This window comes from Lonchura striata, chromosome 4, assembly GCF_050655825.1.
Source record: "Lonchura striata isolate lonStrDom1 chromosome 4, ASM5065582v1, whole genome shotgun sequence".
Classification (NCBI taxonomy): Eukaryota; Metazoa; Chordata; class Aves; order Passeriformes; family Estrildidae; genus Lonchura; species Lonchura striata.
This window is the reverse complement of record NC_140706.1, coordinates 47,983,744-47,998,296: the sequence shown is the minus strand read 5'-3', so window position 1 is coordinate 47,998,296 and position 14,553 is coordinate 47,983,744. Positions and strand designations below refer to the sequence as shown.

At 41.2% G+C, this 14,553-nt stretch overlaps 1 protein-coding gene across 1 annotated transcript in view; it reads left to right on the top strand.

Annotated features, from left to right (window-relative positions):
• ARHGEF38 (Rho guanine nucleotide exchange factor 38) overlaps positions 1 to 14,553 on the top strand; it is a 37,237-nt gene that overhangs the window by 1,350 nt on the left and 21,334 nt on the right. The window contains exons 2-3 of the mRNA XM_021531434.4: positions 10,171 to 10,376; positions 12,853 to 12,976. Of these exons, the coding sequence (XP_021387109.1) occupies positions 10,171 to 10,376; positions 12,853 to 12,976 (330 nt within the window). The remainder of the gene's footprint in view (positions 1 to 10,170; positions 10,377 to 12,852; positions 12,977 to 14,553) is intronic.

Below are 14,553 nucleotides of genomic sequence, written 5' to 3'. Positions count from 1 at the left end.
TGGAGAGAGTTGCTTTTCAAATAACCAAATTGCATATGGACCGCAAATTGTAGTGAAGTATGTCAGTACTGGGTTTATCAATCAAAAGCTAAATGTGATGCCACAAATTGAGGAAAAGCATGAAGAATATGAATGGCAATTTCTGTGAGTGCTCTGGAACACCAATGGATGAATTTCTGTGGGTTTCCAGGGTCTTGAACACAACAGCGTTAGAGTATTATTATCGAATAAGTGTGTATTACTAATAGTGCTATAACTGCTTAGTGACAGTCATTCTTGCAACCATAATCCTTTATGAGGAAATAAAATAGAAAAATACTTTGGATTGCTGTACTGTGGTTTTGATGCACTTAATTAGGAAGTAGCATTGCTTCAGAGAGACAATAAAAGCAGAAAATAAAATAATAAGCCTGAAAATAATAGGTTTTCTATGGGGACTGCATATGCTGAGAACAGAGAGGTTCATCAATTGTGGTATTGTATTCTCATGCTAGCTAATCAATGAGAAGGTGCAAACTACGCAGTTAGGTCAAGCCCACGATTCAGGAATCTGGCAGGGGTGTTTCAGGGCACAAGCATGGATCGCTGTGGCAAGCTCCTGGCACGTGTCCCATCAAAACAGCAGATTTTAACTCGGGAATGGGGTTGGCCAGGTGAGGTCAAGGCTATCAGAGAAGTATCCAGCAAAAAGGTGTGAAATCTTTGTTCTGTGTCAGCCGTATTCAAGCCATGAAAGTCTCCTGTTTAAAATCTGAAGCCGAGGCGGTGGGAAAGCCCAGGAAGTCATGGCAGAGCGTGAGGTTATGTTTATGGCAGCAGTCCAAGGAGACAGTAAATCCAGCTTTACAGTTCCTGCCACATGCTGGGACTGCCATGGCCAGGTATTGCAAAGCACGGTCTGGTACCAGCTCACTCTATTTGCTTGCGTTTGTTTAAGAAAAACAGTGATGTGTTAAAAAGGTACCTGCAGGCTTTGCGTTGGATTAGAAGCTGCCTGTCCTCAGAGTGAAAATACAAAGGTGGTAGAAATTCCTATAAAGTGTATTTGCAGTCGCCATAGAAATGCAGTTGTGTGCCAAGGCCTGACCTGGATCAAATTTTTCTGAGGAGGATGTGCCTGAATCTGATAACGATCACGGATCCCGGACCTAATGTGCTGCCTGCCAGCACTGACGATGTGCTGTGGTTGTACACCTTTGTGTTCTGCATTTTTCTTGTAGCACTTGGATGAAAAGCAGTTTACAGCAAGGAAGTGGTTTTGTTGGCACAAAGCTTTTGAGTTTTTCATTCCCGCTAAGAAAACCAGCAGCTCTGTTGGTGACAGCTTGTCTGGTGTGTGTTACCTGGTCGGGACTTTCTGATCACCCTGGAGTGGCAAATGCTTTGTAAAAAGATACAAATGGTAATTTGCACTTGCTTCCAATACGAATTGTGGGGAAAGCTCCGTGTTTAGTTGCCTCTCCCTTCTATTGGCTCCTGTTAGTATGTTCTCTAATACATAATCTGCAGCCCTGGCTAGGTATTAGCACAGACAAGGATGTGTAAGAGAGATGCAACAGCAGCAAGCCCTGCGGAAGGAAATCTGCAAGTGGGGCAGGTTTGCACAGGTAAAAGCCAGGGGTTGCAGGACCCTGATCTGTGCTAGTGGCAGGCAGCCTAGGCAGAGCACAGGGACCAAGGTGTCTTTACACACCCCGGTGCCTGCATCAGCATTGCAGCACATTTGTGCAAGGTGAAGCGGAGGCGAGGCACCTCTCGAGGGCTCTTCCAGCCCCCTGCATACTCTAAAGGCTCCCCTGATTAGGAACTGGGCTGCTGCCCTCCACAGCCATTTCTAGGAGCTCTGAAGAATATGCTCGAAATGCAGCTCAGTGTGGTGGAAATAGAGGCCCCAAATAAAAGTCTATGAAGAAAACAAAACAAAAAGCCCAAAAGAGAAAGCACAGGCATAAAAACTCCTAAGAATTCAATTTCTGTGCTTGGATTTCTTTTAAGTTTTGTTTTATGCAGTAGACCAGTGTTTTCTATGAAGAGTGAGAAAGAGCTTTTCTCACTCTAGATCTCCAAGGTAATCGAGGTGGTTTGTTCTGTCAGTCTACAAACAGCAGTGCACGATAACATTGCCAAAGGTGAAAACTTCTGCAAGTGTTTTTTACTTTAAAATGAAGGATTCGTTAAGACACAAGAAAGCATTTTCATGGTTAATGACTACAGTAGATGCATCTATTCAATAGCTTATCTGGTGTGAATGGCCATGCAACATTTCCTGACTTTACTCTTTTTAAAAAGGAAATAAGATGCAAAGTAACTATTATACTCTCAAGAAGCTTGGCAAAAATTCGTGCCTGTACTTCAGCTCATCCTGTGAGATAACCAAATGCCTGCCAGCCTCATTTTAGATAGGGGAAAATGAGGTGATTGCCATCAAATGCCAGGTTCATGATAAAACCATGCAGTCATTTAGAACTCAGATTAGATTTGCATACCTGGGAGAGTCCTGGAATACCTTGATCAGGCCATATATATTTCTTCCATCAACTGGACATTACTTTTCTGAAGAGGGAAGAGTGGGGTTGAGGAAGATGTATTCACTAGCATCTGTGGTGAAGATGCAGAAATAATATCAAGAGCTAAGGCAGAACTCCTGTGACATTTCTATGTATTGCTCTGCTCTACATTCACTAGAAAATTCAGGGAGTATATTCTTTCAAGAGGAATGAAGAAGTTGCAAAACAAAAAGTGATATTTAGCATCTTTATTTTCAAATGTATTTTCTATAGCTGGTTAGCTGGTATGAATTACCTTTTCTACAGTGAAAATCCAACAGTAGCAGCTTTAAAAGTAACTATATTAATATTTTTATATTGTATGCATGTTGGGATCAGTCTTTGAATTAACCCAAAGCTTCCAGTCTGTGAGTACCTGTGTATTTCAATAAAAAGGATTTGCTTGATGCAGTTATTGGCAAATAAATGTTTGCAAGATCAGTGCAGATTAACATATGGATGCTATTAACTAAAAAGGGCACACCATGAAAAGGCATTTGAAGCATAGTTCACTATATGTTAGGTTTTGGGCAGATTGCTGGGTTTTGCTAATAACTGTATGCCCAGCTTGTGTTTGCTGTGAAAAATGAGCTACAGAAACTAGTGAGTTTCCTGAAGGAATCAGAGATCACATTTTCAGTGCTCAGCAAAACAATTAATGCCTCAAAAAAAGCACCCTGTCTTACAAATTATTACATATTAACTCCCTTACAACTTTGGCTGTGAATGGGTCAACTGCCCTGGTAAATGATTTGCACACAGTTCAATTTAAAATGCATCAGGGACATACCTGTATTAGACAGTGATTCAAATCACACAGCTACCACCATACACTGCCTCAGAGCTCATGTCTGAACCCTGAATGCTGTGTGTTTTCTCTGTCTAATGTAGTTATGAAAAATAACTAACACTAGTAATGATGCAGAAACCAGCAAAATTATACAAATTCTGGGAAAGCTGCTATCTCTTGTTGTACAAAAGCCCAGTCAGAGGCAACTCATCCAGCGTTGCTTCATCTCAAGCAGGGCACCTTTCTCCATCCCATCCTCCTCCCTGCTTGCAGAGCACACCGCTCCTTCCTGCATGGGCTGCCCATGCTGTCAGCTTCTTGCACCTCCTACCAGGTGTAAAGATCCTCTGTGCCACTCCTCAGTTCCTTATTTACTTTGTGCTAACTTTCTATGGATTACAATGCAGATGATATCTTATTTCACTGCAGAATGTATTGATCCGTGGTGCTGCTGGCTTGCTAAAGTACAGTAAGGAGTAAAATTTCAGGTTATTTTCTGATGTGCAGGAGATGGCTCGATGAAAATTCTCCCCTCTGTGCCCTGTGATGAGGAGTGATGATCTAACAAATACTTCTATTTTTTCCATGCAAATTTAGGCTCTGGGGATCTGATTCTGTTATCTTGTGCTGCAATAAAACTGGAGTTGTTCCTTGAACTTATTGTCTGTCAGGCTGGGAAGCGAGCTCATCTTTTCAGAGCAGAATCCATTTTATGCCGCAGTGTTTGCACAGCACTTAGCACAACCAAGCCTTGCTGTGGGGCTGAGGACTCTTAGGAGCTACCTCTAAGGAGTTCCCAGGAATGGAACTGGGAACTGCAGCCCAAGGGAAGACTGGGACACAAGGGGGGTTATGGATCCTTCTCTGAGCATATTAACAAACATTTTATTAATTGGGATACTTTGCATTGTGGGCCCCAGTTCATACAGCTAATCCATGCCAAATCTTGTGTGCTTGTGTTCTGGAGGAAGTGGTTCAGGTACAGCCCTTCCCAAATTCCTGCTCTATTAACATATTAGCTCAGTGCCACAGGGATGGTGTATTTATACCTGTATGTGACACCCTGGGAAGGTTTATTTGTAAGTATTGGAGCTAACAATAAGGGCATTCTTCTGTCACCTGATGATAAGCTTTCTTCCCTCCACCACGGTCACATGGGAGCTCTCTGTAATCCTGTCAGCACACACATAATTAGAGTGGTCTGCTGTCAAGGAATTGAAGAAAGAACTTGCACGTTGAATGTAAATATTCTCTGTACCTTATGGAACAGAAAAATGATCAAAGATTGAATGACCTAATTGCACAGAAGTCTCTGATGCAGATTTTATAAGCAAACCTGTTGCCCAGGAATACGGGTGCAAGGTCACTCTGGTCCTGCAGTGTTTTCTTCCTGGGTTCAGAAAAGGGGCTTTTTGCACGTGATGCTCACAGCCTCTGCACGGCAAACCTGCTCATGTACAATGCTGCTGTTTTTCTTTTATTGAGCCTCTCAATAAAAGAAAAAAAAAAGGTTTTCCTCAAGCCCCTCCCAATACTTTTCTATTTCAATGCCCAAGTTAGTCTTCAGTGGCCTAATCTGCACCATGTTTGCACTGTATTGTTGCACTGTATTGTTGCACTGTAAGAACTCTGGTGGGAACTGTAAGGACACCCCATGTAGTCCCTCACAAAGGGAGGGGCATCTGGAATAAAACTCTGGTGTGTTATCTAATGTGATGCACTTCCTCTGCACATAGTCACACTCCATCTTTCCCCACTGCTTGTCCTGTTTCAGTCTCCCTCACTTCTATGGATCCCAGTGTCTCAGTGCCCTGCAGCCTTCCCAGCCTTCCACTGCTCCTGCAGTGGATGAAGGCGTGTAGAGAACAGAGCCAGAGCGACAGCATGAGGAGGGAGAGGAAAGCTGCCACGGCGGCAGTCTCTGGACTTGGCTGTCTGCATTTCATTCCCAAATCCAGCTGATAAAAGTTGGTGTACATTCCCTTGTGTAATTGCTAGGTTATCTGAGGGTAAAGGCTATCTGAGGACTTGCTTTCACAGAGGAATAGTTTATCCAGGGTGATAAAAAACTCATGCTTAACATGTGGAAACAGAGTAATTCTGTAATTTGTTTGTTATACCTTGATAACTTATGCCTTCACCAGTCCCTTGTGCCAGGCAAAATCCTTATATCTGCGCAGTGTGAGTGCAGAACTCGCATTCCTTTGGCATCTTTCAAATGCTGCCTATATAACAAAAAGGTCTGTAACTCACTCCACACCCCAGCATCACTGTACTTGTTCCTATATTCTGTGGTAGTTCCTTTGGTTCCACATGGGAAGCACTGGATGGGGAGAAATTTAGGTCCCCACACCAAGAGCAAACATAATATCCAATCAGAGCATCTTACCTGGGAGGAAGGATGGCTAGAATCGACCTGTTGGAGATGCTCACTCTCTAGACATGAAAAACAGGGAGATTTGTGCACAGAGATCTTGGAGGCCTGTTATGGCTGCTCCTCCGTTCGCTTGCTGTGGGTCCCTGTACTGAATGAGTAAAATGTAAGGAGTGTTTCTCCATTACCTCTTTGAAGATTAAGGTTTAAAAATTAAAGTATTGAGTTACCTTTAAAACAAACCGCTAGAAACTGCTTTATTTTAGAAAATGAGGCATCCTGCTGAAAGTTATTCATAGAGCTTTTAGTTGATACATTAAGCAAGCAGCAGACTTTTGATACACCAGAGCAGTGAGCAACAAATTTTTGATACATTTAGCAAGCAAGCAGCAAACTTTTTGATACACCAAGGAGCCAGCCAATGAATTTCATGAAGTGGACGTGAGGATTGCTGCTCTCAAAACCCTCTAAACACAAACGCCTAAACTGTCACTGGGGGGGCTGCGCTGCAAAAATCCACACAGTGCTGGAATCCTTGCTGTCTGCGCTGTCCTTCGCGGTCCTGGCTGCTCCAATGAAGCTGCCCATGCTCCCCATCCCTCTCTGGTCCTGCTGCTGTGGTGCTGCTCCTTCACTGGGTCACTGGGCTGCTCTTGGAGAGACTTCACCGGAGATAGACCCACTGCACCCGCGCAGATCTTCCCCATCGCACTCTGCAGGCCAGCGCTGGACCCATGGTGGTGGTAACCCCTTTCCTGTGCTTCTTGTAATTATTATAAGTAGGCATTTTCCTACTTTTCTGACTTTTCTCTCTTTCTTTCTTCTTCTATGAAAAAAAAATCACATTATCACTCTGGATCCCAACACTTAACCTCGTTTGTGTTTTAATCTCACTTTCAGGTTTAGCACCTGGTTCCTTTCTGCAGTTGTGGATTGAGGCAAACCTGCCTCTCCTCCCTCTTAGTAGATTGGAACAGTCCCCCAGTACCTCCCCTGGGTCTAGAAGAGAGCTGCTGCATTTGCACATTGCAAGCTCTGTTCCTCCATGCCCTCACCACACTGTGGGATGTCTCCATCTGGGGGACATCTTTATACTTCACACTTGCAAGAATCTGCTTTTGTAGCTTTTGTCCTTGTCATCACATAATGAACCTCTTGTTTCATGCAACTACAGTCATGTATTTCAATACACAGTTGAAAAACGTAAGTAATCGCCAAAGGAATGTCCTCTAGAAAGGCAACTCCTGCAGATAGCTGACATCACAAAAGCATTAATTACAAGTATTGCCTTCTACTTTTTATTCTTATGTCTAGTAAAAGTAGCAGTTAGTTTATTGTAAACTGGGCTTAAGACATAACAGTTTAATAATCTATTAAACAGACTATTTTAGAATTTTTCTATACCTGGTATCTCTGAGGACAAATGAGTCAAATTCTTACTGTAGCAGTTAATCCTCAGCGATGTCTTTTCCTGCTAATCCTCTCTTCAGCTGTTCCAGGGCTAGTACACATTGCCAGGTAGAAATGAGTCTGATTATATTCCAGATATGCACTCACTGTTTGTGCAATCATTAAACTTGCACTTACTCCACAAGGATTTCAGCAAACTACTAATGTTCTCAAACTGGTCAAAAGCAATCAGCTGAACATGAAATCATACATTTTGGCTGTAATCATCACTTCAAAATCTTGCTATTGCATCCTATAGAGACAGATATGCCTGAAATGAAAAAGTGAACATATTGAGTGAAAATGAAAAATTTTATTACATTTAACTAAAGGAAACATTTATTAAAAAACATGTTTTCTATAAGGAAACAGCATCTAACTGATACTTCTCATGATTGCTTCTTCCTGTTGAGAATAATTTTTCTTTCCTGGCATTATTATGTATCATGCAATAATGATTATAGATGAGTTCTGACATAATTCAAGAATCAAATTTGATCAGGGCTATCTAATGACACAAACTGAAAGAGCAGTCTCTCGAGGGATTATGACTTGCAGCCTGAAGTGAAATACAGTGGCTTTATTTTGCTCATATAATGGCCTCCTCTGCCACCAGTATAAAAGATTAGAAAGTTTTTTGTACAGCATCTTGTGTTTACCTTAAAATTCCATCTGATATCATAACATCTGTGTCTAAGACAAAACTACACTTCTGAGATCTTCCTCTCTGTGCTTTCTCAGGAGCTGCCCTGAACTCTTCATGCACAGTTACATGCATGCAAACAGTTTCACACCCAATCTCAAGAAAAATCCTGATTTTGGTACAAAAGTGAAATAGAAATGAATTGTTCATTGTTCCTTGTGAATTTACAAATGTGGTTACATACTGTAAGTTTTTAGACAAAAAAGTACCTGCTGCTTTAGCATGCCAGCAGCAGGCAAGGTGATCCCGTTCTGCAACCCTAGCAGTAAATTTCTCCAAGGGAGTTGTGAAGTGATACTGGTACCAGTTTTGCTCTCCTTCTCACTAAAGGGCAGAATCTATAATATTCAGCACACAGCACCTTTGGTGGATGAACTCTGCAGGAGTGCAAACTCTTGTGCAGTTCGTGCAATCATACCAGCACAAACACATCAGTGCAAGGTTAAGCCTAAAATTCTTTTGATAGCCAAGGCCTTGCAGAGGGAAGACATTCTCTTCATGTTTCTGTTTCATTGTGTCTGTACAAACTTGAGGACAAAATGTTCATGCCTGTGTTATACACAAACTTCAAGGCTAAAAACTCCAAGCTGAAAAGTGTATCAAAATACAAAAAAGTTTGAGAAAACAGCTCCCCTACTCCTCTGCTTTCCATTCCCCCACCCAGATCTGTTTACGTTCTTGGTCCTCACTGTTTAAAACTAGTGGTGCAGAGACAGACATGCCATCCCAAAAGCAGCTATTTTAAACTATCTGTGGTCATATCAGTCTCACTTGAATACCTGGTGCAAGATTCATTAATAAAAACCTGTCCTTTCTGAATATCAGTGGCCAGCATAATTGTACAAGGGATGGGCAAAGATAATATATTGGATTTATCATATTTTGCACCTCTTGTTGGAAGATGGCTCAAATCTCTCTGTCCTGAATGCTGCTTGGCTCCCAAAAGTCCAGCTGTGGGCTATCTTCTACCCCCTTGGCTGGTGTTGTAGGGGTGAGTTGTGCTGTTTGATGCTCACTGGAGCGCTCATGACCTTACCATTGACAATAAATTCAAATAACTGCAATATAATCAGTGAGCAAAGCTCCTGATACTGCTTTCTATTACCTCCTTCAGTACAGTCTGTACAAGAAGCTGACATGAAGGTGTAGCAGTCTGACCATCAGCAAAGATTCCCAGCCTTTGCTGCTGAGCAATAAAAGCTGGGGCTGTCAAAGCTCAGCCTGAGTGATGCAGACTTGAGCAGGCTAATGATATGTCCATCTTTGTTGGTACTCTGCACCATCTTGTGGCTAGCAGAAAAACACCAGAATAGCCTCTGAAATATTTGACTTGCATTTTTTTTTTGTTTTGTTTTGTTTTGTTTTTTGTTTTGTTTTGTTTTGTTTTTGGGTTTTGTGTGTGTGTTTCTTAATGAAAAATAGGAATTGTCAGTGCCCTTTTTAGAACTGACATGGATCTCTGCAGGCAGGCTTGCAGATCAGCAAGTGGGAAGACCATCCTTACAGATAAGTAGTTTGTGTGCATGTCCTGTAATGTACATAAATTACCCATCTGTAGAAGAGTCATTTGCATTTTCATGTATTTGAAACAAAATAGATATCCTAGGTGGTAAGTACTGAAAAACAGTGAAGAATGTTCCAACCCAAATAATCTCTGTTGTTCCAAGAAACAGTTGTTATTGATCCTTAAAGGTTTTCTCATATTCTCCTTGAATTCCTTTGTCTCTTTCAAAAAAATATTTTTAAACAGAGCTGGAGGATTCATCATCATTGTTAGTAACATTGTCTTCACTTGAAAGTTTGTCATCCAGTACTTGCAGTCCTCAATTTCCCATGAATAGACTCAAAGTTACATTGTACAAAGGTTATTATTGTGAAGATTTTATGGTAAACAGCCTTTTTCTTTCACAGGAGCACATTTTTTTCCATCCTCCAAATCATAATAGAAGTCAGACCATGACTGCTTTCTAAGGAGTAGCAGGGCATCAGCTATCCTTGAATTTCAGTGTGACAAGAATTAGACTCTCCCATGCTCCATAGAAAATTTCTGCCCGATACCAAACATCTAAACCAGGGGAGCTGGTGATGGGTTATCCCCTTGATACCAAATGGATGAGTTGCTTTGGCATACCCCTGTCCACTTTTAGAAGAAGGAGATGGGATGAGACTCAGCCTGATTTGGGTTTGCCATTTCTTATGCTTCTTTTCCTCTTTGCCTGCTTGTCCACTAGCCGTGGTCATGCAGGGCAAGCTGGGTGAGCATGTGGAATTATGACACTCCTCACAAATCTCTTCCTTTTTTTACCAGAAAAAATGGCTCCACAGGCAGTGTCCTCAACCCCTGCCACCCCACTGCAGGAGGACAAAGAAGAAGAAGAAGAAGAAGAAGTCAGCAGACGCATGATGGCCAGAAGGGTGAAAATCATCGCAGAACTCTTGCAGACAGAGAAAGACTACATAAGTGACCTGGATCTCTGCACCAAGGAAGTGATTCAGCCCCTGAGAAACATGCAGGTGAGTGCTGGGGGAGGAGAATGAGGCAGTGATGCCGAGGTCTCAGCTCAGCCATGTTCTGCTTGCAGATAACCTCCATGCAAGCACAAGTGTCAGCACAAGAGTGACGTGGTGCTGGGAGAGGGTCTGGAGCCAGCACTCTGGGACGTGATGTGTCAGGGCTCTGGTGAGGAGCGTGGAAGGTCAGATATGCTCCTGACCACTTGTGCTGCACTTGCATAAAGCCTGCATCGAGGTACTTGTCCAGAGGTCAGCTTGGATATTATAGCCCTGCTTATAGCAGCTTCCAGCTCTCCCTTTTGCTCTGTAGTTATAACCCTTGTTACCATGCCACAGCAGATGTTTACTGGTAACTCCAAAGCAAAGATTTTTTCCACAGTAGAGACTGGAATGGCATGAACATCTGCATCAAGGCTAAATTCAATTGTTAAGATAACTTTATCTATCCTTTCAGACAGCTGTGGTGGATAAATACCATGCTTGACAGGCCAGTGAGGACTTGATATATTTGTATTCCACACAAAAGAGGTACATTTAAGAAAGAAGGCTCATAAACTACCTTTCATGGGAAAGACCTTATTAGGCCAATGATACCTATTTTCTTTTTCAGTTGAGACTTCAAAGAACACCTTTTCCTCAACAATATTTCAATTTGTAGAAAAATGGTGCTGGAAATAGAGGAGCTTGTCCAGAGAAAGACTTGTGTCTGTGAGGCCTGAAACATAGCATCCACAGAGGCTGCACAAATGTTATCTGCTGAAGAAATAGAATAAAAACAATTTTAAACAGACCTTAACCCACATAATCTTTATGTAGGGTTTTGTATTAGAAGGGTGACAAAATAGAGGTGCAGATGCCAAAGTGTCTTTAGGTGATGTTGGCAGTGCCTCTTAACCTGTGCTGCTAAAACTGCTGCAGGACATTTTTGCTTTTCTGAAAATCTGTCAGAATTTGTTCCAACCCATTTTCAGAAGAGCTGAAGTTATGTGCTGACATAACTTTAAGGAGTTCTTGACTTCTTTCTCCCTCACTCGTTCATCCACTTAGAAGTAGTCTCTGCTTGACTTCCTCTCCAGCCTGACCAGCACTGAGCAAGAGCATTCCCTGGTTGAACTGGCTGAAATTTTTGACAAATGTACTGTATTCCATCACTCTTTTTCACCCAACTGAAAATATTCTTTTTGATTCTGTCCTTTGTCACTGTGTTAATGTGTGGAAGTGTCCATGCATGATATAGCTCCAAATACTATGTAGACATGCCAGGGAGGAGGTCAGAAGTCCTGTGCTAGATGTATACAGGAAAAGTAATTTAGAGATTATAACTGTCCTAATCTAATAACCTCTGCATTTTTGAAAGGCTTTCAGGAATGTTATATGTTTTTAATGCTAGTTGTCCAATAAACTACCATATTGAAAGTTTATAATGTGTTTAGAAAATTGGTCTAGGCAATGAATCTGTTTCATATTTCCAAATGGATAAAACATGTTTTAGCCCCTATAATGCTTATAAAGAAATTAACTGCATCAGTATTGAAAGCATATTTCTGATTTTGTTGCAATAGCATGCAATTTGATCCTCCTGGCATCTGGTAAGCTGCTATGTAAATCAGCAATTCTCTTCCAAATGGAGAGGTAGGTTCAGAGAGTATTGATATGGGTGATGAAATTGTCTCATTTTTGTTCTCAGTATGAGCACATTACCACTGGTTATCTCCAATGATCCCCAAATAGTAACTATTGCCCTGCTGTGCCATGAAAAGTACATGTCCTGGAAATCTTTTACTTCCTGCAAGATGAGGAGGGACACAGAATCAAAATTTCTGTTGGTAGAAATTGATACAATTCACTGAAATCCATGTTGTATGCCCAGGCTCTGTAAGAAGTACTTTAGGTTGTATTATTATCCTAAATTAGAAATGTGTTTCTTTTAGTGGAAGTTATATGACTTGACTTTGGATTTATAGGACAACTAACTTAAAATGGCACCAGCTATCTAGAAGTCTTTGTACCTGGTAGCTGGCACCAGAGTGCCAAGCTCTCCGTTTATGTAATGGCCTCTGATAATAGTGAGAGGTATGTAGTGAGAGGTAATCAGGGAATCAAACCCACTGTCAACTATTGTTTTCCCCAGTGGGAAAGTAAACAAACATTTCAAAGCCAGCTAGGGATCTTTTCTTTATTCAGATGATAATATTTATTTCCTTCCTAGGTAAACAATTTAAAATTAGGGATAGTTCAAAATAAGGTTAAAAACACTTGATAATATACACTTTGTCAACTGCATCAACCATATTATAATAATGTGAAAACTGTGTATGCGTCCTTGAAGTCAAAAGGAGGATATTTATATGAGGTTTTGCAGAAATGGTGCTTCCTGGAGTGTTGAACACTCAGGGCATAGCAAGAGAAGCTGTGTAATACACAACGTCCTTCTTTATCCTTTGTCAGTAGCTGCTTAATATTTGTATTCCATTAGATTGCTCGCTTTGACGTGGATGGCTTGTTTAGCAACATTGAATTGGTCCATCAGCTATCAGCCAAGCTGCTGTCATTGTTGGAAGAAGCCACAACAGATGTGGAACCACCCATGCAAATAATCGGTATGTTTACTGTCCTCTTGAGTTCTACAAAGCTACGTGAAAGAATAAACACAACACTCTCCTGTCCTCTACTCATCAGACTTAGCTAGTACCCCTCTCAGAGCTGGCATGCTAGAAGCTGTCCAAAATGACACAGGAAAAATGACATGTGAAACCTGTCCAGTTGCTGTACTGTACTTGTATGATTATGATGCCTTTTTTTTTTTATCCATCTGAATGCTGAGGGGAAGGAAGGAAAGAGAAAATGGGTTTAGAATGAGTAAAACCTGTTGCACTGAGTTATACAACTTACTGCTAAGATATGTTTCATCTAGTTTGATATTGCCTACATAAATCCACTTGTGCTGACTCAAACTCTTATTTTGCATACTCAGAGTTGTGCCATTCACGAAAAGCATTAAAAATGTTTGGAATAACAAGCATGTCAAATCCCAACCCACCCCAAACAGTCTAAACATGTATCTACTGGTGATACAGTTCCTGTAAGAGGTGGTAAATGTGCTTGACAGGGACATGGACAGTAGAAAAAGATGTAATGAATCTGAAGTTTGTGGGATTCTGTGTGGGAATGTCTGTGGGGATTACAGGCTTTTTCAGCAAATAGGTTTGCCCTGGATATGTCACAACAGTCAGAAGTTCTGCAGGTTGGGTCATGAAGGCTGTGATTCACGTGACATTCTGGCACAGCTGGAGATATTTAAGAAGCTACCAGCACACATCAGTTCTCCTATGACTGCTTTGTCAGGGCAGAGGCACCTTAGGGTGAGCTACCTTAAGGGATCAGGTGAGAATTCTGAATTTGCTTCAGTGCAAAGCCAGACTGTTTAGTTTAAAAAATTAAACAGTTCTGTTTAAAAAACTTCCAGCTGTGATTCAGAGGTCAAGAGAGGTTCTTTCTTTCCTAACCTGACCACATACCATAAGTACCACCTTATAAAAAGTCCCCCTCTTCTCTCAAATAATTGGGTAAAAAATACCAGTTGCCACTTTACTAAGAAACAGGATATTAAAGCATAAGAGGCTTGGGAAAAGTATTAATCCTAACACGTCTCAATCTGGTTTGCCAAGGCAACAGCTTAACGTAGTTTGATGCGTCTGTGTTGTTTGGCACTATTTCAGTAAAAGTGCATCATGATGAGTCATACTCTTAATAAGCAATGTTCTATTCTAGCAGGAAGAGCCTTTCTCACAGCCAAGAGAATCATGCTATTAGCTCCCTGCCACATTCAGAAGTAAAGACAAACAATTTCATCTACCTATTAGGGATTTCTCCAGAATCAGACAAAGAACCATGAAAATGCAGGGGATCATTGATCAGAGTTGGCTAACTTATGACAGGAAAAAGGTTGTCAAGTAAGGTGTGAGACATTCTTCTGAAGGCTGAGTCAAAAATAGGGAGAATAATTGCATCACTATAAGAAGTAAATTACTAGATTTATTGTCCTCTGAAAGTCCATCAAAGTAGTAATTTTGTTTTCAGGATCTTCAGTGTAAAAGTTGTTGAAGCCAGTCTACAGAAAAACTATACTCATCATACTCTGTCATGTTTAATGTATTTAAAAATCTTGCATTGAAGC